Below are 20,355 nucleotides of genomic sequence, written 5' to 3'. Positions count from 1 at the left end.
GCGGAAATATATATTGGAGAAGCCAAGTGAAAGAAAAACTAATAGAAAAGATGAATTTTTGGAAAAAGATACGCTCAGAGACAGGACTCGAACCTGCGTTCTTATGCATTCCGTGCATACGCGCTACCATTTCGCCACTCCGATCTTGTTTTAGCCACTCTAAAACTCGAAACAGATATAGTAGCAACGTACATCGAACATGGTCTACATCCTGGCCGTCACCCGACCGATACCTTATATCCAAACATCTTCTCTGTCCATCAAACACTAGTCCTCTCGCTTTATACCTATTTCTCCGATCAAGCATTGAGTAGGAGAGTGTATTTATAATAGCTTGTCACCTCTTTAATGGTGCCAGTCGCTGGCTGGACATCGTCATCGTCGCAATAATCGAAAGAGAAAGTAAACAAAGAGAATCTCTCATTGTTACTTAGGTCGAAATGAACATTTTGTACAGATTTGATGTTCAATACACAGCAAAAAAATTGTGAAATTTACAGGTAATGTAAATCCATATATGACACAATTCAGAAGAACGTAATTCGTAAATTGATTGAATTCTCGGTTAATTTTTCAAAAGGGCGTATAAGCAAGTGACAATTTCTCTTTAATCACTCTCTCTTTCGATTATTGTGATGTGATTAAAAGAATTTTCTTGAGTTTCACAATTCTGCTTGAAAGTCGAAAGTTTCGGGTATCATTTTATGCAAAGAGTTGAGTGATAAACGTGGAAACCTCTTGGTAATTGATAGAAGAGAAAGTAAACAAAGATAAACTGTCACTTGCTCTTACGGCCTTCTGAAAAAATCAACCGAATTTTTTTTTTTGTTATTCTAGATCGTTTTCGAGCTTTTTACTACTGAAAATAGTAAATGAAACAGTAAAATCGCACGCAGATTTGCTTAGTCACGGAATTTCACAAAAAAAAATGCGCGTGGGCGCAACTTCATAATTCACACAGCAAAGCATAGAAGTAAACAAATCGGAAAAGCAGTGAAACTTTTTTTCATATTGATTTATTCAGTGAATATAGAAGGAAAGTAAAGTAATTTGTATGCCTTTTAAAGACAAACCAACAATTCATCGAGTAATCAAAAATTAATCTGAGAATATACGATAATTTCTAAATAGGAGTTGAAACCAAAGTCTAAGATGTTTTTCTCCATTTGCTGTCAATGTTAGATTCGACCTTCTTTGAAAAACAGCTGATATGTGAGAGGTGATCCACCCCTTCTGTTCGCTAGACGGATCATCCAAAATTCAAGCTATTATCGAAATTTTTCACAATGTATTTGAAAACATGGACACGACTTTGGATATCCGTTGTCTGTGACTATTCTTATATGATTATAATTTGGCTGCGTGCCGAATAAACATCGGCTCAAAATTTGAGAGAGAGACGGTGAGAAAAATTCTCTAACCTTTGGGGTTCTTTGCTTGGCACTTTGGCAGCTGGAGATTCATTCTGTGTTCATTTTTGTTGGAAACAGGTCCGTCTGTCAAAAAAACATGAATCGGCAAGAGTTAACGTAAACAAACATTCATCGAACAAACCATCCAGGGGTTCCGTACATTCCAGAAGTTGTTTAAGTAGTTTGTTAAAATAAGTCGGTAGTTTGTGAAATTTTAAGAAAGTTCCAGTTGATTTGCTTTTTAATTATAGTGTTTTGTGAATGGGCCGTGAAGATTATACGCTTAGTTTGATTGGTAAATTGATATACAGGAAATAAGCATCTACGTGAGTCAGCTAAACGTGATTAGGCAATGGTGGCACCAACTATTCAAAACTTCAATCAGATTTTTGTCCATGGAGTAATATTCTTCCTAAAACTGATTAAATATGTGTTTGTTGAAAGATGCTGAGAAAATATCGATTGCATGTTTCTTAACTTAGCTCCAATGCTGAGCTCCCCGAAAAGTAACAATACTTCACCGTTCAGTGGACCAGATTTATTATGATTTTTTTGATTAACTCATTAAATTGTTCCCAAACATCAAAGTTAGAATAATTCTGTCTTACATAGATCGAGGAAAGTAATCGTTTTTGTTTTTAATCGAACCCATCCTCGTTTGAACCCTAATTACTGTTTGATAGGATGGCTCAATATATATCTTTTATCCTTAGTTGTTAACCCATCTGACACATAATCTAAACAATAATTCAATTCTCACGCGAACACCCACAAACTACCTCCCTGCCATAGGTAAAACCAATCAAAAAAGAAGTATATTACCTAATAATTATTCTGAATAATATTGAGAAAATATGACCGTGAACTGCGAGAGCACAAAATTCATGTGTACTCGTTCACTGCATCCAAAAGAAGCAAGCTTCCCATTACAAGGTTTTCCATTTTCCCGGTCGGATAGTTCACAGTGGAAAACGTAAACGTCTGCCTGTGAATCCGTCTGGCGAGGTTGAAGGTACGATGGGGGCTTTTGACCGACGAATCGTCACCGGGCGTTCAACCACCCGACGGATTACCACCCGTCATTAGCGTGCCATCTAAATAGCAAAGTGCAATTCGAGTGTGTAGGTTAGCAAAGCGCCGCGGCTGCCCAATCATAACCGACCGAATGGGAATTGAATTTGTCGCCAAAGGAAAACCATTTTCATGCAAATTTCTGCTGGCCAGTTCACGCGCGGTATTTATTAGTTCACTCGGGGAGTCTTGGTTACGAATTTGGATCCAAAAAACGGTCAGCACTGTATGAGTGTGAGCAGGTGTATCCGTGATATTTACGTACCGCATCCTGGCCAGGCAGGCACCGTCGTAAGGTTCTGTCAAATCGACGTAATGCTCCAAGCGGACCGTGTTGATCAGTTGAATCGTTGGAGCTCACCAGCATAGGCGGAGACGTCCGGTGCGTCTGAGGTTGAGACCCGGTCGCTCTAGGAAGGATTAATAATAGGCGCTTTGCTAATCACAGTAGGTGCTGAAATAAAATTCGTTCTTATTTGTTTTCGTTGCGTCAGCTGTGCTATAGAGGATGTTAAACGTGACTAATGTAAAGGAATTTGAAGAAAAAAAATTAAACAAACAGAAGTAAGTGTGATATCTAGTTTAAATTTACTGCCGAATAAAATACAATTAACAAGTGATTTGTGAGTAATAAAACGACCGCAAAAAAAAAAACAGTGAAAACAAAAAAAAATGGATGAGTGCAACGAAGTTGTTCTTTACATTTACGACTTGACCCATGGCATGGCGGCGATGATGTCCCAAATGCTGCTAGGTGAGTAGGTTAATGTTGATGAATGTGCTTGGTATGCTGCTGATTCATTCATTGCTCTATAAATTTCTCGATAATTTTCATAGCATCAAGCTATTATGTAAACGATGTTTGATATCGATATCGGTTGCCCGTGGCGACATGTTGCTTCAATTTCTAACTGTTTCGTCTTCGATTTGTCAGAGCAAAGCAGCTCAACGTTTCACTTAATGAAAATTTCAAAATAATTTGACATTTAATGTCGATTGATTATTTGTATTCCTAGTATTCTAGTTTGTTTTTGTCCAATTTTCGATGTGATTCTGAGCAATTTATTGAACACGGAAAGTCGAACCATCGCAAATTTGGTGCAGCTATTTTCAACTAGATTTATGAAAACTACAGAATCCCATTTCTCCTTGTATGGTAGATTCTCTCTCTCTCTCTCTCTCTCTCTCTCTCTCTCTCTCTATCTGACGTTCGTGATTTGGTGTAGGAATAATTTTGTTATGACCCATCTCGGAAAGGCTTATCGAAGCCAGACGGACCTCCCGCGAAATCTACGACCTACTTGGTCAGTTCGCCCTGAGTCATCTATGAGAAATCGTAAACAAACACCTTCGAATATTGATGGTGCAAGATTCTTCAATTGAAAAACATTATTTGCAACATTGGCCTTCGGCTAAATAAGCCGTTCGGCGAAGCGGCTTTCTACATAACGTTGCATTTTCATTGTTGATTGTTATCGCTAACTAAGAGAATTTCCATTGGTTTTGGATGTAGAGCTGTTTTTAGCAGTTTCCGGACCACAATAAGCAGCTGACTGATAGAAGTGACATGTATCCAGCTGATCTTCGTATGTAACTAAAGATTTTCAAGAACTCACTGTCCTGACCCAACCGAGAAAATCGCAAAAGTTAAAGGCAGCAGGAAAAAAATTTGTTGACGACAAGAATCTATTTTTTTCTAATTTAATAATATAAGTTTGAAGGCACACTGCTTTATCTTTAAAATGCCTAGGGCTAATTTTAAATTACTAGTTACTTAAACCTACTATAATATCAACTACACTACTGAGGTCTTTTTTTACACAAGGGATGCGCATCGCGTAAAAAAACCACGCGAACAAAAAACCGCATAACTTTGGAAATCAGCATAAAAAACCCGTAATTTTGGGAATCTGCGTAAAAAAATCGCGTAACATCGGAAGTCCACACAACTGAAAAACAAAATTTTTATTTCATATATCATAAAATATCTGCTTTCATGAAACGTCCAGATTTGGTGTAATTAAAAAAAAATTGAGAAAAATCGACTTCAGGACTTTGAGAATTTTTAGATTATCCTAAATAGATTTTTTTAGGCAAAATGTAAAAAAAACTATTTTAAAAAATCTGTTGTAATCTCAAAAAAAATTTTTAAAAACTTTGGGACATAGAAAATTTTTAAGGTTTTCGAAACCAAACGAAATGAGTTTCGTAATCTAAAAAAATATATTTAAAAAAATCTGTTGTTATCTCAAAAAAAAATTTTTTTTTTTACAAACAGATAAATTCTGAGATCTTCGAAACCGAATTGTTTTTGATACCAAATGTCGAGATCTGTTGTAATCTCAAAAAAAAAATTTTTATCTTGTAATCTCAAAAAAAATATTTAAAAAAATCTGTTGTAATCTCAAAAAAAAAATATTAAATAAAAATTTGGGACAGAAATTTTTTGAAATTTTTGGAGCCGATTTTTTATCCCGAATGTCTTATAAATGCATGAAATGTCGAGATCTGTTGTAATCTAGAAATTTTCTTAAAATTGTTTAAACATTTTTTTAAAATTCTGTTGTAATTCCAGAAATTTTTTTTTTTCATTTTAGGACAGAATTTTTTTAAAGATTTTTGAAACCGATTTTTTTATGCCGAATGTCTTATAAATGCATAAAATGTCGGGATCTGGTGTAACCTCAAATTTTTTTTTAATCTGTTGTAATCTCAAAAAAAAAATATTTTTAAAACTTTTGGGAGAGATTTTTGAAGCCGAATGTTTTTAGGCCAAATGTCTTAGACATGCATGAAACGTCGTGATCTGTTGTAATATTTGGATTTTATTTATAAATCTTGTAATCTCCAAGAAAAACTTATTAAAAAAAATCTGTTGTAATCTAAAAAAAAAAAACAAATTTTTAAAAAACTTTGGGACAGAAAAATTTTGAGATATTCTAAACCGATTTTTTTGTGATAAATGTCTCAGAAATGCATGAAATGTCTGGATCTTAAAATAAAATATCTTTTTTTTAACTTAAAATATCTTTTTTTAACTTCGAGACATAGAAAAATGTTGTCTTAGAAATGTATAAAACACCGAGATCTGTTCTAATCTCAAAAAAAAAAAATTTTTTTTTTGGAAAGAATCGACTTGGTGAATTTGAAACTTAGGAAATCCGCGTAGAAAAACTAAAGAATTTTTTTGATGGTTATGTCTTAGAAATGCATGAAACGGCTGGGTCTGGGTAATTTTAAAAAAATATTGTTTGAAAAAATCCAAAATTTTCAGCGGCCTAAAAATTTTTCGGGATAACAGAAGATCTTGACGTTTCATGAGTTTCTGAGACAAAATAAAATAATTTTGAAAATTCGCGTGAAAAAAAACTGCTTAAATTGTATAAATTAAGAACTACTTGTTTTGTTTAATTGTTCCATTCTTTGAATGTTCTTTACATGGAGTTGTGAAACATCGGTCTCTATTTACTATAGGACAAATTCGAGTATTATTGATCCTGATCCTGTCCTATTTTCACATTGTTTGTAAAAAAAATAAAAAAAGATATAGAATTCACTCAAACTTTAGTCGGAATACAGAACAACAATTCAGTTCATGAATTTAGTTCTAGGAATCTGGAATTGAACACATTTTCAGGTTCCGAAAATAGTTCTAGAGCTATCATGAATCAGAACAAATTGGCTTAAATGGCACGTTCCCCTTGATCGTTTTAAATTTGTTTGCGACAAAAGACTATTGGTGATTTGAACCATACTTTAATTCAAAGAATGATTGTTTCAATCTGAATTTGGATTGAATAATCTAGAATTCCGTTTGTTAACGTATTACTCGAATAAAATATGACTTGGTAATGAGTTATATACTTATTTTTATGCATGTAATTATGTACATTATTCCTCCTATCCGAAAGGAACCCACCACAGATTTCGAAACTACAGCGCTATAGATTAATCCTCGCGTTTTCACTCAAACGCCAATCAACGTCATCGGTTTTTTTTTCTCGTTCTCATGCAAAGCTTACTACGTCGTTTCTAACGTGATGCTTATTTTATTCCAGGCCGTCACATCGAAGGAATTTGGCACACGGCAGTGGTTGTCTACGATCGGGAGCATTTCTTCGGTTCGCATGGAATAACGAGTTGTTTACCGGTATGTTTTTTTTTGTACTAGTAGTAGTAGTAGTAGTAGTAGTAGCAGTAGCAACCACCCACGCACTGCCGCTGACCAGGGCGATAATCGTACCGTACCACGTGAATCGAGACCAAAATTTATGGCCTTTTCCCTGTAATAAACAACGGGGGTGTTGTGGAATGACTAATGAGGTGAATGAGAAGAAATGAAACCGCTAGAATATGTATCGCTCTTATTTACGAATTTAGTGTTACGATTCGACTACCTATCAGGTATTTTCGTTTTTTTTCTTAGTGAAGCTATTCCTCTTCATGTTTCGGCTTCGACTCGTCAGTGCACAACAGTTCAAATGGAACTGCTAAGGCGCCATAGCAGTTCAACTTGAACCACTAGACAAACGGAGAGTTTGGCAAATTGAGCAACCATTTTTCGTGCTTAGAAGAGAATTTCGATGATGAGCTACTTTTTTGTAAGGTGTAGCGTTACTAAGCGTTACATGCGTAACTATTTTGTAAGTCATATGCGTTACTTGCATTACTTTTTTGTAAGTCATAATTGTTACGAAGCGTTACATGCGTTATTTTTTTGTAAGTCATAAGTGTTACGAAGTTTTACATGCGTTACTTTTTTTTTGCTAGTTATAGGCGTTACGAAGCGTTACATACGTCACTTTTTTGTAAGTTATAGGCATTACAAAGCGTTACATGCGTTACTTTTTTGTAAGTCATAGGTATTATGAAGCGTTACATGCGTTACTTTTTTTGTTAGTCATAGGCGTTACATGCGTTACTTTTTTGTAAGGTGTAGGCGTTACTAAACGTTACATGCTTAACTATGCGTTAATTTTTTGTTATGTATAGGCGTTATTTTTGGCAAGGTATATGCGTTACGAAGCGATACATGCGTTACTTTTTTGCTAGTTATAGGCGTTATGAAGCGTTCCATGCGTTACTTTTTGTAAGTTCTAGGCGTTACGAAACGTTGCATGCGTTACTTTTTCGTAAGATATAGGAATTACTTTTTTGCTAGTTTTAGGCGTTACGAAGCGTTACATGCATTATTTTTTGCTAGTTATAGGTGTTACGAAGCGTTACATGCGTTACTTTTTTGATAGTTATAAGCGTTACAAAGCGTTACTTTTTTCTAGTTATAGGCGTTACGAAGCGTTACATATGTTATTTTTTGTAAGCCATAAGCGTTACGAAGCATTACATGTGTTACTTTTTTGTAAGGTATAGGCGTTACAAAGCGTGACATGCGTTAATTTTTTGTCAGTCATTGGTGTTACGAAGCGTTACTTTTTTGTAAGTTTTAGGTGTTACGAAGCGTAACATGCGTTACTTTTTTGCTAGTTAAAGGTGTTACGAAGTGTTACATGCGTAACTTTTTTGTGAGTCATAAGCGTTACGAAGCGTTACATGCGTTACTTTTTTGTAAGGTATAGGCGTTACGAAACGTTACATTCGTTACATTTTTGCTAGTTATAGGCCTTACGAAGCGTTACATGCGTTAATGATTTGGCAGTCATAGGCTTTACGAAGCGTTATATGCGTTGCTGTTTCGGAAGTTATAGGCGTTACGAAGTGTTACTTTTTTGTAAGTCATAGGCGTTACGAAGCGTTTTACACGCTTTTTTTTGTTATAGGTGTTACGAAGCGTTACATGCGTTACTTTTTTGTAATATATAGGCGTTACAAAGCATCACATGCGTTATTTTTCTGTAAGTCAGGCGTTACGAAGCATTATATGCGTTACTTTTTGCTAGTTATAGGTGTTACGAAGCGTTACTTTTTTTGTAAGCCATAGGCGTTACGAAGCGTTACATGCGTTACTTTTTTGTTAGTTATAGGTGTTACGAAACGTTACATGTGTTACTTTTCTGTAAGTCATAGGCGTTACGAATCGTTACATGTGTTACTTTTTTGTTAGTTATACTCGTATGAAGCGTTAAATTTAAGGTGTTATGAGGCGTTACATGTTACTTTTTTGTAAATTTAAAGCGTTACAAGCGTTAATTTTGTGTAAGTTGTAAGTGTTATGAAACATTCCATGTCACTTTTTCGTAAATTATAGGCTTAACGAACCGTTACATGCGTTACTTTTTTGTAAGTTATAAGCGTTTCCGAAAATTACACATTATTGATTAATACACCTATTAAAGCGAATAATTTTCCTGACATAGCGTTGCTTTTTTGTAAGTCGTGATTCGTGTTTCAACACCTGCCTATCGGTTTATTTTGAACAGCTAAGTTTCACTTGCAAGTGGATTGGAACAGCATCGAATAGACGAGTCGAAGACGAAATGTGTTTATAAATATTCGAATTCTGGGAATATTTGAAAAATTGTTGGCAAACGATAACCGCGATGAAAGTTCGAACAACAAGGCAGAGAAAACGTAACAAGTAACATCTTCGCCAACTTGAGTTACATTTCCAACGCCGCATATAGTTTTTCCGGTCCGATAGGCAAATAATAATTAATAAGAATAATTAACCTAAACCTCCACTTGAAGATTGCTTGATTTTCCTAGTCATTAGACTATAGTCATTCGATTTAAGATTATAATGCTATTTTAAGTTAGAACGTAATTAGTAGTTGGAGACATTCAGATAAAAAATTCAAATCTCAATCGTCTCCAGCAAACGAACAATGGCGAACAGTTTGTGCTGACATATGGTTTCCACACATCTTTATGGTGGTTCACTGGCAGAGCAGTTCGCTGAACTCGATAATGTTGAATCATTCAGATTATAATTAGTTGCGCGAATAGACGAAAAAACACCATTTCACCGTTTGGCTAGAACCAATGTAGTTAATAAATTTCATACTATGTATGTACGACGCTTGAAGGTTTTCGAATTATTCTAAACAGCCAGTTTCGCGTGTGGTTCAGTGTCGGTCATGATGCTGTACAAAAATAAGCCGCTTGTCGTCATCACCGTAGAACATCATGTCACAAAATATCGGTCCGTTTGTTAGCTCGTGGAAATCTAATTGTCTGATTTACTAGGTAATTGCGCATACAGATAGCAAGCCTGACTGAACACAAGTAACGATAGGTAATTTTTGAATATCTTAGTTTTTATAGCGAGTCAGATTATAATTTACTTACACCTGCTCCCATGAGAGCAGTGCAGTTCACCATGCGATCCAATCAAAATAGGTTTATTTCGGTTTACCGCCTCCCAAGAGAATAAATTTTAAAAATAAACTTTTCCACTACGTTCCCGAAGCTAATTATATTTCATTCAAATTGGATGCATTTTCCACAAACTCGCATAAAAGGAGAGTCTGTCACAACAAAAAAACAAACCTACACCCATGCGATAATTTAGGAGGCCATTAAAGTCACTCGTGTTAAGCTTTGTTAGTTGAGATCAGGTGAGCGAGATAAGGTAATTGTAGCAATAGTCATTCACTCAGTCTTCAGTCACCAGTCACAATTTCACATTTGATAACCGATCTCACCACCCTAACTGATGCTTTCAATACACTAGATAAGTGGTGAAGCTGAGATCATCAAACGTGCGGTTACCCTGTAATGCATTGGAAGATTGCCCAATAATTTGCACTGTCAACCGCAGCGTTTTGCAAATTACGCAAAACAAATTTCGACGACATTTAAAGGCTTTCCTAGAATACAACGGTGTGAACGTTCTTAGCATACAACTGTGAGCAATGGAATTTCATGTTTCAATCATTTACGCTACAAACCTGGTGAAATTATTTTGATTTTTTTTGTTGTGCAACATCTTCGCTATCACGATTATAGCGGCGCACTGTGGGAAAAATGTATAGAATAAACGTGACGTTTCGTTTTTCCTGGAGGCAGTGTTGGCGATTGCCGAAAATTTGATAGAAGCTGCTATATTGCTATCTATATTGTATACAACTTTTTCAATCCGGTAGAAGATGTTACGAGAACTCGAGTCTCTCAATGCATGAACCGCGAGAGAATTTTTCTACATTCCTTCGCTCCACTTCATACTCTGAGTATTTCTTGGCCCTTAAAAAAAATTACAGTCTGATAATGATAGTTGCTGTGTGGAATTTCCCAAGAGAGAAACGCAAGTTGACAATTATCGCAGAAAATCGAATCGATGATTCAACTTGATGATTCTCGTACTAGGTTGCAATATTTCAAAACCCTTGTGTGGAGCATTCACAGACATTTTCATAGACACAACTAATACAAAGGTTATATGCACATAGGATAGAATAAGCGACAATAGTAAAATGATTCTATCGCAATTATCAACTGCCTGTATAGAATCGGATCGCGAAAGGAGAATAAGCGACCGTTGGTTGCTTCAGAAAGCATCCCCACAGCAGCGTGCTAACCTTTGATTCTCAGAAATGTCATCGAGAGAAATTCGCTCTCGCACTGGTGTCGATTCTATGTTAAATGAGCCATGCCGGGTTTTTGTTGTTGCGATGATATGCGTCTCTCTTTGATGGTACTGATTCAATCGTGTGAAGAGTTGCTAGTGAGCGTTCTTTGATACGATAAAAGCCATCCTTTCCTGGAGGTATGATTTTTTTGCTTGCAAAATACTCTTTTGACGTAAAAAACTTCAACAACTATTGCATATAGTTTCAATGACCGTACAAAATTCGTAACGTTTTACCACAATTTTCATCAGATAATAATATTCAGTAATATTTTCCCCAGAGAGGACCAGTCTAGATGCCGTGTGGAATTCGGCGAAAAAAAAAACTTAAGTAAATACATAAATATTTTAATGAAGCATTTTTCGCGGTAAATTATATAGTGTAAATAGTAAACAATCCAGACGCGCGTGAAGTCTGTTGACCTTTTCTTGGTGATTTTAAATATTTGCCAGTGAGTGCGTGTGGAGTGCGCAGTAGTATATACGAACTCTAGTAACGAGGAGTGTTGGACTAACATCTCTTCCCCCATTCCTTTGACTATCTACGTTCGGGCCTGGCCGTCGCCGGTACTGATCAATAAATTCAAATAAAGGTTTCCAGAAGATGTACATTGAAGGATGATTTGCCAGTACCAGATCGGATAATCTAGAAATTCCCTGTACAAGTTCAGTTAATCCCGATCAGTAATTTGGGCTATGGTGCCCAAATGAACACTAGCAACGAAGGAGGAAACCTTCCAGCCTGTAACCCAAGCGACAGATTCCATTACGGTAACCAATTTGCAACGAAAGATACGAGTATTTTCTATTGCAAGTTCGCCAGAGAATTTGTCATATGGGTAGGAAATGTGTCATACCCGGTAACCAGTCAATCATTGGATCGTGCGTCTGTATCGTATCGGTGTTTTGTCATCCTACAAACTGCTTCTGTGTTTTCAATGTCTTCGTTGATGAAACTTCGGATAGTTCGGTATTTTGATTCCGTCTGAATCATGCTTTCTTATATAGTCTTTTATGGCTGAAGCGGTACATTTCTTTTCTGGTATTACATTCCTTTTGTGGAATTTGGCCTTTCTGTTTCAACAGATTTCGCAGCCGATTCAGACTGTACAGAATCATTGCATGGCTAGTACCACGATCCTAATGACACTAAGAATCCTTCCAGGTCGGGATTCGGACATACGCCAACTGGCTTGTAAGACCAGCGCCCTATGCATACGATTATTATTTTAATTATCTAAAAATGATATAGAAATGATTGGTCTACTAACATTAACTTTTCTAGTCTGCTCTGATTGTTTCTATCTTCGCCGATGTATATTTTTATATTTTGTCAGAGAAAGTACCAAACATTCTACAACGCAATCCAAGAGAGAGAGAGAGATATATATATACATTTAACATGCAATCAAACTACTAGGTGTGCATATTTTGGACGATGTTACCCACGCTGTTTGCGGGTCCCAAAGGTGGCAAAGAGGATATGAATTCATTTCCCTTTCTGATCCGAAGGACAGGGGAAAGAGAAATATTGAGTAAATACGCATTGCAATCTATGCACACATACATACCATCAATCATGGGCGATTTGATTAGCATTTTTCATTTTTTCCACAGAACAGTCAACAGTTGGCAGTATCCGTTCTGTAATAATCATTGCAATGTGTGGTGGAATATAAGCAGTTATTTGATCCTTTGATCCAATACAATGAGTATTTTATTAATCGTAGTTCCGTGCTGAAGAGTGATGAAGATAGAGTAAGAAAGAAATTAGGTATTGTGAAAAAGGAAAGTATTCTACAATCGATAACATTGCTGTCTGTAACGAGAATTACAAGTATTTTGCATGGAAATACTAGGTGTTATTGGATGAAATGGTCCACGTGAACCGTATTATTCCAAAAGCATCTCACACTTTCAGTTATAAGGTGATATCTATGTCAAAGTTGTTATTGTCAGTGCCGGTACCGAACCGGACCGGATCGGAAAGGTTTGAAAGTTTCTCCACAATTCATAAGATATAAGACATAAGATTCCATACTATTTCTAATCTTTAGGACTATAATTTTATTAACAAAATTCATCTCGCGAATATCCATTTAAATTACTATTTGAATAATGTGAGTAAATCTGTCTCACTGCTTTTGTGATAATAATAATTGGACTCGTGATGTGATTAGATTACACGAAACACTTCAAACTATTACAATCGAAACTAATGATTTTTCGCGGTAGCTAACTTCCCTGATATACTTTTTTGAATATAATGATTTGAGGTTTCAGAGTTTCAGGTTTCAGAAAAGCTTTACATCGCGCTTCGTGTTCATTTTTTGTGCTATAATAGTTCAATCGATTGATATAGGGTAAGGACGCTCTATTTCATCTCAGCTTCAATTTCCATCTCATTGCTTCACCTCATTACTTTGAACATTAATCTTATCTTGAAACGTACCTGAACAAAACTGTGGAACGTTTTAAAACATTTATTCTAGGTTTTGCCACACTTTCCAATTGAAAAAAATAGTCAAAAAAAACCTTCAACGATCGCTTTTTTCATTTAAAATAAACTCACTTTTTGATTTAGGAACCACTTTCGTCTGAAATGTTACAATTCATCATGTTTCTGAATATTTACTAATCGATTCGTCTCAAAACATGATCACTATTTCCCATAATTACACCACTATTCAATGTTGGATGACTTTATAGTTAGTAATGTGCACTTTCCACTTGTTTATTCAACCATTAAAGACTTCTGAAATTACCTGATAAGCAATAAAAGCAATGAAAAATATGAGATGAAAATTTGCACTTAATTCACTTGATTGCGCTTTGTTTTCATCTCATTTCGTATCGCAAGGTTGCCAAGTTTTCTCATAATGTTAAATAAAAAAAATTATTTTTTCTTCTTTCAATTATCATCAACAAGTATTTTTTGGTATCCGTGACATTAGTTTAATTATATCATTGATATTTACATATAAATAAAACTGTTTCGGGTTGTAATATTATCAAATAGAGCGTGTTAAATACTAATCAAATAACCATTGTGGCAAATCTAGTAGCACTGGTTTCTTTACGCTATACGTCACCATAACACTGTTAAATGTGTGTGTTTCATCGGCTGTGCACAGAGATGCCAGATATTTTCATAGAAAATAAGTCTCTTCTCTATCTGTTTTCACTAATAAAATGAATCAAATTCAAATTCAAATTGGTTTTAAATTCTAACACAAATGTTTATCAGTGTTCATCATTAAACATTTGCACAAAAGATTTCCATTTTAACATGTGATTTGTCCGTTGATTAATAAACTTTTAAAGAAGTACTGCAATCAAATACTAATAGATACTCAGAGAGAAAAGTCTAACGTTTTACTTCTCACTTTTTATGAACCTTTACAAATCTGTATTAAATTTAGAAAATCTGTAATCTGATTTAACGAACGCGAACGTAAAAATCTATACAATGCAGATTAATCTGTATGAATGGCATCTCTGATTCTGCATTTTGTTTTTAGAAGGGCTAATGCCTAAATAGTAACAATTCTATTTTTGTTTTTTTAAGTTCTCTAAATTAACTGCAGAGTAAAATTTTAAATTTGAAACGAAAGGTAATAAAAACGATCCAAAAAATTTTAAACGTCGAAATGATTCCAAGCTGTTTTTTTTAATATCGTGTGTTGTGTCATAGTTTGTATTAGGCCCTTTTCAACGAAAATTCTGACATTTTGAACCTGAGAGTGTAATAGTGCAATATTTTGGTTTTGATTGCTGTCGCCATTGCTAATTTATAGGATAAATAAAGGACCAAAGATAGGATGAAAATAAACCTTTGAGATGAAATTAGGAGCACAGTAATGAACAAAACAGAAGTGTTTTTAGCTGATTTTTTAATTTGTATTTTAATTTCCAATGAATGTTAATTAATTCCCAATGTGGAGCAAGGCGAATTAAGCAGAAATATGAAAAAATCGTAAAGATTTTGGTGGCTGAATCAGGTTTTTAAGGTAACGTCCTTACAAATGAGATGAAATAGGGAGCCCTTACCCTATTATGAATTACTTCTCCATCGTAAGGAAAAAAAAGAAAAATTGACAAATTAATCCTATGCCAGATCTTTTCCTATCCCTACGAATACATCTCCTATCCTGTGATACTTGAATTTGATTGAAAGATGCAAAGGGGTCAATGATGAAGTTTATATATATTATAAAGGGTGATTTTTAAGAGGTATAGGATTTGATTTAAAAAAGTAAAAGGAAAATTGACGAAATTGAAGAAGATCTCATGCAAATGTTGGCCGCGGCTTTGCTACGGAAGGTCCAATTTTAGCAATTCGGCCGGTATTTCACGAATAAATGCTTCATTATTGGCTTCCAATGCGTCAATCGTTGCTGGTTTAGCCTTGTCGATATGAGCTGTAATATGGCTTCACAAGAAATAGTTCACATAATCTAGGCGGCCAATTGACGGACCCAAAACGTTAGATAAACTGTTCACCGAAGACGGCTCTCAATTTGGTATTGTTTCGCGTGTCGTGTGGGATGTGGCACCGTCTTGTTGAAACCATAAGTCAGTCACGTCCAATTCTTCCATTTTGGGCAAACAAAAATCGTCAATCATCACTCGGTAGCGCTCGCCATTCACAGTAACGTTCCGCCCATCGGCCCATAATCTACACCAAACAGTGACTTTTTTTCGGATGCATTGATAGCTCTTGCAACCAGAGCTTAAACTTGTCACGCATTCTCAATGAAAGAATCCAATCCAACAGCCTCATTTTCAATATTTTACTGCCTCATTCTTAAATGACCGACACCAGAATAAACGAAGATAGAGGAAGCATTCTCGTTTCTCATTGAAACAAAGAGAGAGTATGTTATTTGGTTAGTGTTCGACCCCCTCAAGTAGAAGGTAAAATAGAATTCATGCCTTTCTTCTGATCATGCTTATATGAGCCTGCCTAGGCTAGCTCTTCCGTTGTAAATTTATAACTGATTCAATCTAGAATACCTATCCGTCTTTTCATTTCCTATATTTCGTCTCTCTCAGTTAATGCTTGCCGAGAAGAACCAATCAAAATCGATATATAAGAGAGAGTATAATTGCCAACGTTACTCTTTCCTCTATGACCAGACGAAACCAAACTAACGTCTTCAGGGGGCATCAGCAGAATTTCAATTTCTATTGAAAATCTGCTACGCTTGGTTATAAAATGTGACTAAAATATGTCAAATCGAAGCAATTACATCTCAGAACTACTACAAATTCGAGCACCAACAGGTAAAAGTTATTGGGAAACCTTTTTCGGTCATTTTCGATTCTCATAGCTTCGGTTGAATATCGACACTGCATGCTGTGGGATTTTCACTGAAAACTGCAAATGACATGGATTTCGTTCTTATAGTTTGCAGGCGAAACTGAGAGTGACAGTAACTTCTTGTCATTTTCGTCTATTTTGAGTCAATGAAAATGACTTTTGTTAGCTCTGCTTGCAATGCTTCTGGTTGGTCTTCACTCCAGATGTGGCAATTTCGCATGTTGACGTATCCATTCAAGCAGAAATGAGCGTCGCCGCAGAGCTCAATTTTTCGATCTTCCTCCAACTTTGCCAGCAGCCATTCACCAAATGTTAGACGTTTGTAAGTCGATTCATGATTGAATTATAGACCAAACTGAACAAGTTTGACAGTGACACAAGACACGGTTCACGCGTAATCTGTCAAAAACAGATACCAGTAAAAAAATCACCCTTTTGATGATATTTTCCGTTCCGGAAATGTTACCGAATGAGCGCTGTAAGCGTTAGAGCACTATTTTTGAAGTATTGGAATCAATCTGGAAATTATTGAACATGGTTTATAAATTTATCACTGCTAGATGGCATAACAGTTCAGCATAAACTGCTATGCACTGACGTGTCGAAGATGAAAGCGAGAAAAAAATTGAGGTTAGCTGTTACGATGAAAAACCTGATTGCATTCTTTGCTGTAACATCAGAAATGAACTCGTCTGTTCATTTTCGCTAGTTCATTAGTACATGAACTTACTTATGATTGCCTTCTATGGAATCTAGTTACCTTACGAGCATTTCAACAGTACCGGTGAGCTGTCAAAAAACAATTGAGGTTAACTGTGATCATAAAAAACATATTCGTTGAAATCACGGTAATGCGGAAGATCAAATAACAATCTGTCTGTAGTCGACGACGTTCGGAAGATGAACTCCACCCGACTCGATGTTGTATACTCTTTTGTTATTTTCCACTGCCAACAAAATGATAAGACGATTAACAATTTAAGCCAATCCATGAACCTAGCTTCGAATGGACGACGAAAGAGGAGAGAGAGGAGACTAGAGACTAGTGATTTCGGTTCTGATACTGACTTGGTGTCATTTGTTTATGAACAGGTTTATTTATATAACCGATAAGCGTAGAGTACGAACAATTCACACGTTTCACCACGAATGGCGGCGCGTCAACAGTGAAAAAAAACAACGCTTGTGTTTGTGGCTCGTATAATGGAATCAGTCTCTACCTGTGGAACAAAACAAATTTTTTATTTTGCATAGAGACAATTCTGGAATAACAACAGCAACTCGTGACACAGTGAGTCGAGTCGAGATCTCTGTAAAATTGAAAGTTAACTGCATCGTTTCAGTTTCAGTTTGAGAACAACGATGGACAGCTTCAAAGTGACAACCGGTAAGTTTTTGAAGTGGGATAGTCTCGATGTTTGTATGATTGATAACAGTTTTGCCTTTTCAGTTCGTGGACCCGTGGATGCAGCAACCCTAGGGTTTACTTTGACCCACGAGCATTTTTCGTTGGATTTTCATCATTTTTACGCCGCTGCTCCAGTGGATCTCCAATCTTACGTTGATAAGAAAATCAATCTTCAAAATGTGGGCTACATTCGCCAGTACCCGTACAGTAGCCGTTACAACATAAATTTCAATGATGACGATACACATGAAGCAGTGTTAAAAGATGTGATCAGTTACAAGAAATTCGGCGGATGTAAGTACAGTTCGATGGCAGTCGGAAGTTTGTAACATAACCTACTATCCAAAACAGGTACAATTGTGGAAAATACCTCGCACGGCTTGAACCGGAACTTGAAAGTTATGCTAGACATTTCGGAGGCAAGTGGTGTCAACATTATCGCCGGTACGGGTCATTACGTACATGGCGTACAGCCGGATTCCGTGCTGAATATGACCATAGAGGAAATGTCCGATCTGTACACGAAGGATATACTATTCGGAACTGCGGTCGAACGTCCGGGGAAAACTAGTGTCAATGTCAACTGTGGCATCATAGGAGAGGTCGGAAGTTCCTGGCCGATTACATCGTTCGAAAGAAAGGCAATTCAAGCTACGGCTGAAACACAAAGTATCCTCAAGTGTCCCGTAACCTTCCATTCCGGTCGTGATTCGGAGGCTCCATTTGAGATTGTACGTTTGTATCTGGAAGCCGGTGGCAAGGCGGAAAAATGTGTCATGAGTCATTTGGGTATGTTCGATTCGGAAAAGATGATTCAAAAACTTTATACCATTACTTACTACAGATAGAACATTGTTAAAGTCCAGTCAACTGCTGGAGTTTGCAAAACTGGGCACCTATTGTCAGTTTGATTTGTTCGGCACCGAGTGTTCCTATTATCAACTGAACCCGTCCAGCTACATGCTATCGGATGAACAACGTTTGCAGTACATTCTGGAGCTCTTGGGTGAAGGTTACGAAAACCGGATCTTGCTATCGCACGATATTCATACCAAACATCGGCTGGTAAGCCAATGGCGATGAAAATTCTTTTTGGTTTGGAACTCATTTTATTTTTTTTTTATGCATTTAGACTAGCTTCGGTGGACATGGATACAGCCACATACTAACCAACATTCTAATGCGACTCAGTTTGAAGGGTGTAGACGAAAAAACAATCAATACTATTACGGTCGAAAATCCTGGTCGCTGGTTGTCGGTGCCGTTGTAATAAGTATATTTAATAGTACGCTGGGCACTGGAGTATCACTCGCGGAAAAAAGCAAAATAATGGAACTGAATTGTCTGCATTTTAAGGTTTCGATAATGTTTTAATGAATATATATTAGTTTCTGATGTATCTACTCAAATATATAGGAACAAATAAAAAAACTTTTAAATGTTGTCATTGTTGCATCATCTTATTTTCTACACATGCAACTGCTCTGATAAATTTGTAGAAACACGTTCCATCCTGTGTTGGTACATTGTCAGTGGGACACCCAGGTAAACCTTAACACATGGGCTAAAAAGTCCCGGATCTAACTAAGCGAACAAGAGCAACGCAATCATTCCAGTGCCGCTCGAACATTTGAATACCACTTTTGTAGAACGATTTATCTTACGCCTCAAAATTGGCCTCAGGTTCAGCGACGACGAGCATTTTTTCAGATCTGCTACAACCAGTAGTCGCTGCGAGCCAAATCTAGCGAATACGGTGGATGTGGGAGCAAATCGAAGTTCAATTCATGTCGTTTGGCAATTGTTTTGATTGCCTTGATTGATTGATTTTTTTCTTGCCATATGCGGTCGTTTCTTTGCAATTTAAGTCGCTCCAAAAACGCTATATAATATTCAATGTTAATGGTATTTCCTTTCTCAAGATAGTCGATAAATATTACATCCGATTGTTGTGTTCACTCAGATGACGATCGTTTTGATTCCGGAGTGAAGTGATGAATCCATGTTTCATCCATTGTCACATATCGACGCTGAAATTGCGTTTTTTTACGTTTAAAGCTTCTAAAAGCAATTACGTGTTCGAATTCACTCTGATTGAACTCATGAAGCTTTCTGATCATTACCGACTGCTCGAAAAGACAGCAAACAAAAACTGCTCGAAACAACAACTCCATTGATTAGCCAAACATTGTTCGGTAAAACTGTTGAATAAACTCTGAAATCTGAAGTTGAATGTTAATAAAGTTGTGTTCCCTAAAATTTCCTTTACTTGAAAAGAACTGCTCTCAAAGACATTACGAAAAACTACTTGAAAAAATACTCGAAATAAATGCTCGAAAAAATTATTCGAAAAACTACTCAAAAACTGCTGAAAAAATTGTGCAAAAAAATTATTACAAGCTTTCAAAACTTCACAATAAGGTTGGAAATTTGATCGATTAACTTCGGATTCCGAAGTCTGATTTAAATGAACTTTAGAAACAGTAATTATACCACCCCGTAGACTAGCTATTATTTTCGAAAAACTGCTCGAAACTAGCTCGAAACATTACTTTAAAATCCACTCAAAAAAACTCTGAAAAATTGCTCTAGAAACTGCTTAATAACTTCGATAATT

The 20,355-nt window shown here is 36.2% G+C and overlaps 2 protein-coding genes across 6 annotated transcripts in view; both read left to right on the top strand.

The window, feature by feature from the left end:
* Positions 1-1,519: 1,519 nt before the first annotated feature.
* The window catches only part of LOC131426236 (uncharacterized), a 38,427-nt gene continuing 19,591 nt past the window's right edge, over positions 1,520-20,355 (top strand). The window contains exons 1-3 of one of the 4 annotated variants that reach the window (XM_058588816.1): positions 1,520-1,607; positions 2,978-3,237; positions 6,542-6,633. In XM_058588816.1, the coding sequence (XP_058444799.1) occupies positions 3,156-3,237; positions 6,542-6,633 (174 nt within the window). In that variant the 5' untranslated portion in view covers positions 1,520-1,607; positions 2,978-3,155. Of the gene's footprint in view, positions 1,739-2,884; positions 3,238-6,541; positions 6,634-20,355 lie in introns of those variants that run through there. The other 3 variants (XM_058588814.1, XM_058588815.1, XM_058588817.1) reach the window with 3 other exon arrangements.
* LOC131426237 (phosphotriesterase-related protein) lies at positions 3,214-19,181 on the top strand. Of its 2 annotated transcripts, XM_058588819.1 has the most exons (8): positions 3,214-3,237; positions 6,542-6,633; positions 6,910-17,621; positions 17,674-17,717; positions 17,781-18,032; positions 18,090-18,527; positions 18,583-18,803; positions 18,871-19,181. In XM_058588819.1, exons 4-8 carry the CDS (start codon positions 17,693-17,695, stop codon positions 19,006-19,008), a joined length of 1,074 nt encoding a protein of 357 aa, XP_058444802.1. In that variant the 5' UTR covers positions 3,214-3,237; positions 6,542-6,633; positions 6,910-17,621; positions 17,674-17,692; the 3' UTR covers positions 19,009-19,181. The 2 variants fall into 2 exon arrangements, with proteins under 2 accessions (XP_058444802.1, XP_058444801.1); XM_058588818.1 differs by lacking the exons at positions 3,214-3,237; positions 6,542-6,633 and having other exon boundaries at positions 13,876-17,621; positions 17,680-17,717.

The sequence above is a fragment of the Malaya genurostris genome, chromosome 1 (genome assembly GCF_030247185.1).
Source record: "Malaya genurostris strain Urasoe2022 chromosome 1, Malgen_1.1, whole genome shotgun sequence".
Classification (NCBI taxonomy): Eukaryota; Metazoa; Arthropoda; class Insecta; order Diptera; family Culicidae; genus Malaya; species Malaya genurostris.
The sequence above is the reverse complement of the archived record's forward strand: the minus strand, read 5'-3'. Positions and strand labels throughout refer to the sequence as shown.

Bases quoted from the DNA above. Each gene is read 5' to 3' on its own strand.
- LOC131426237 (XM_058588819.1), top strand. From the start codon at position 17,693: ATGGACAGCTTCAAAGTGACAACCG. The intron at 17,718-17,780 runs GTAAGTTTTTGA...TTGCCTTTTCAG, and splicing joins CAGCTTCAAAGTGACAACCG to TTCGTGGACCCGTGGATGCA. The intron at 18,033-18,089 runs GTAAGTACAGTT...TATCCAAAACAG, and splicing joins TTACAAGAAATTCGGCGGAT to GTACAATTGTGGAAAATACC.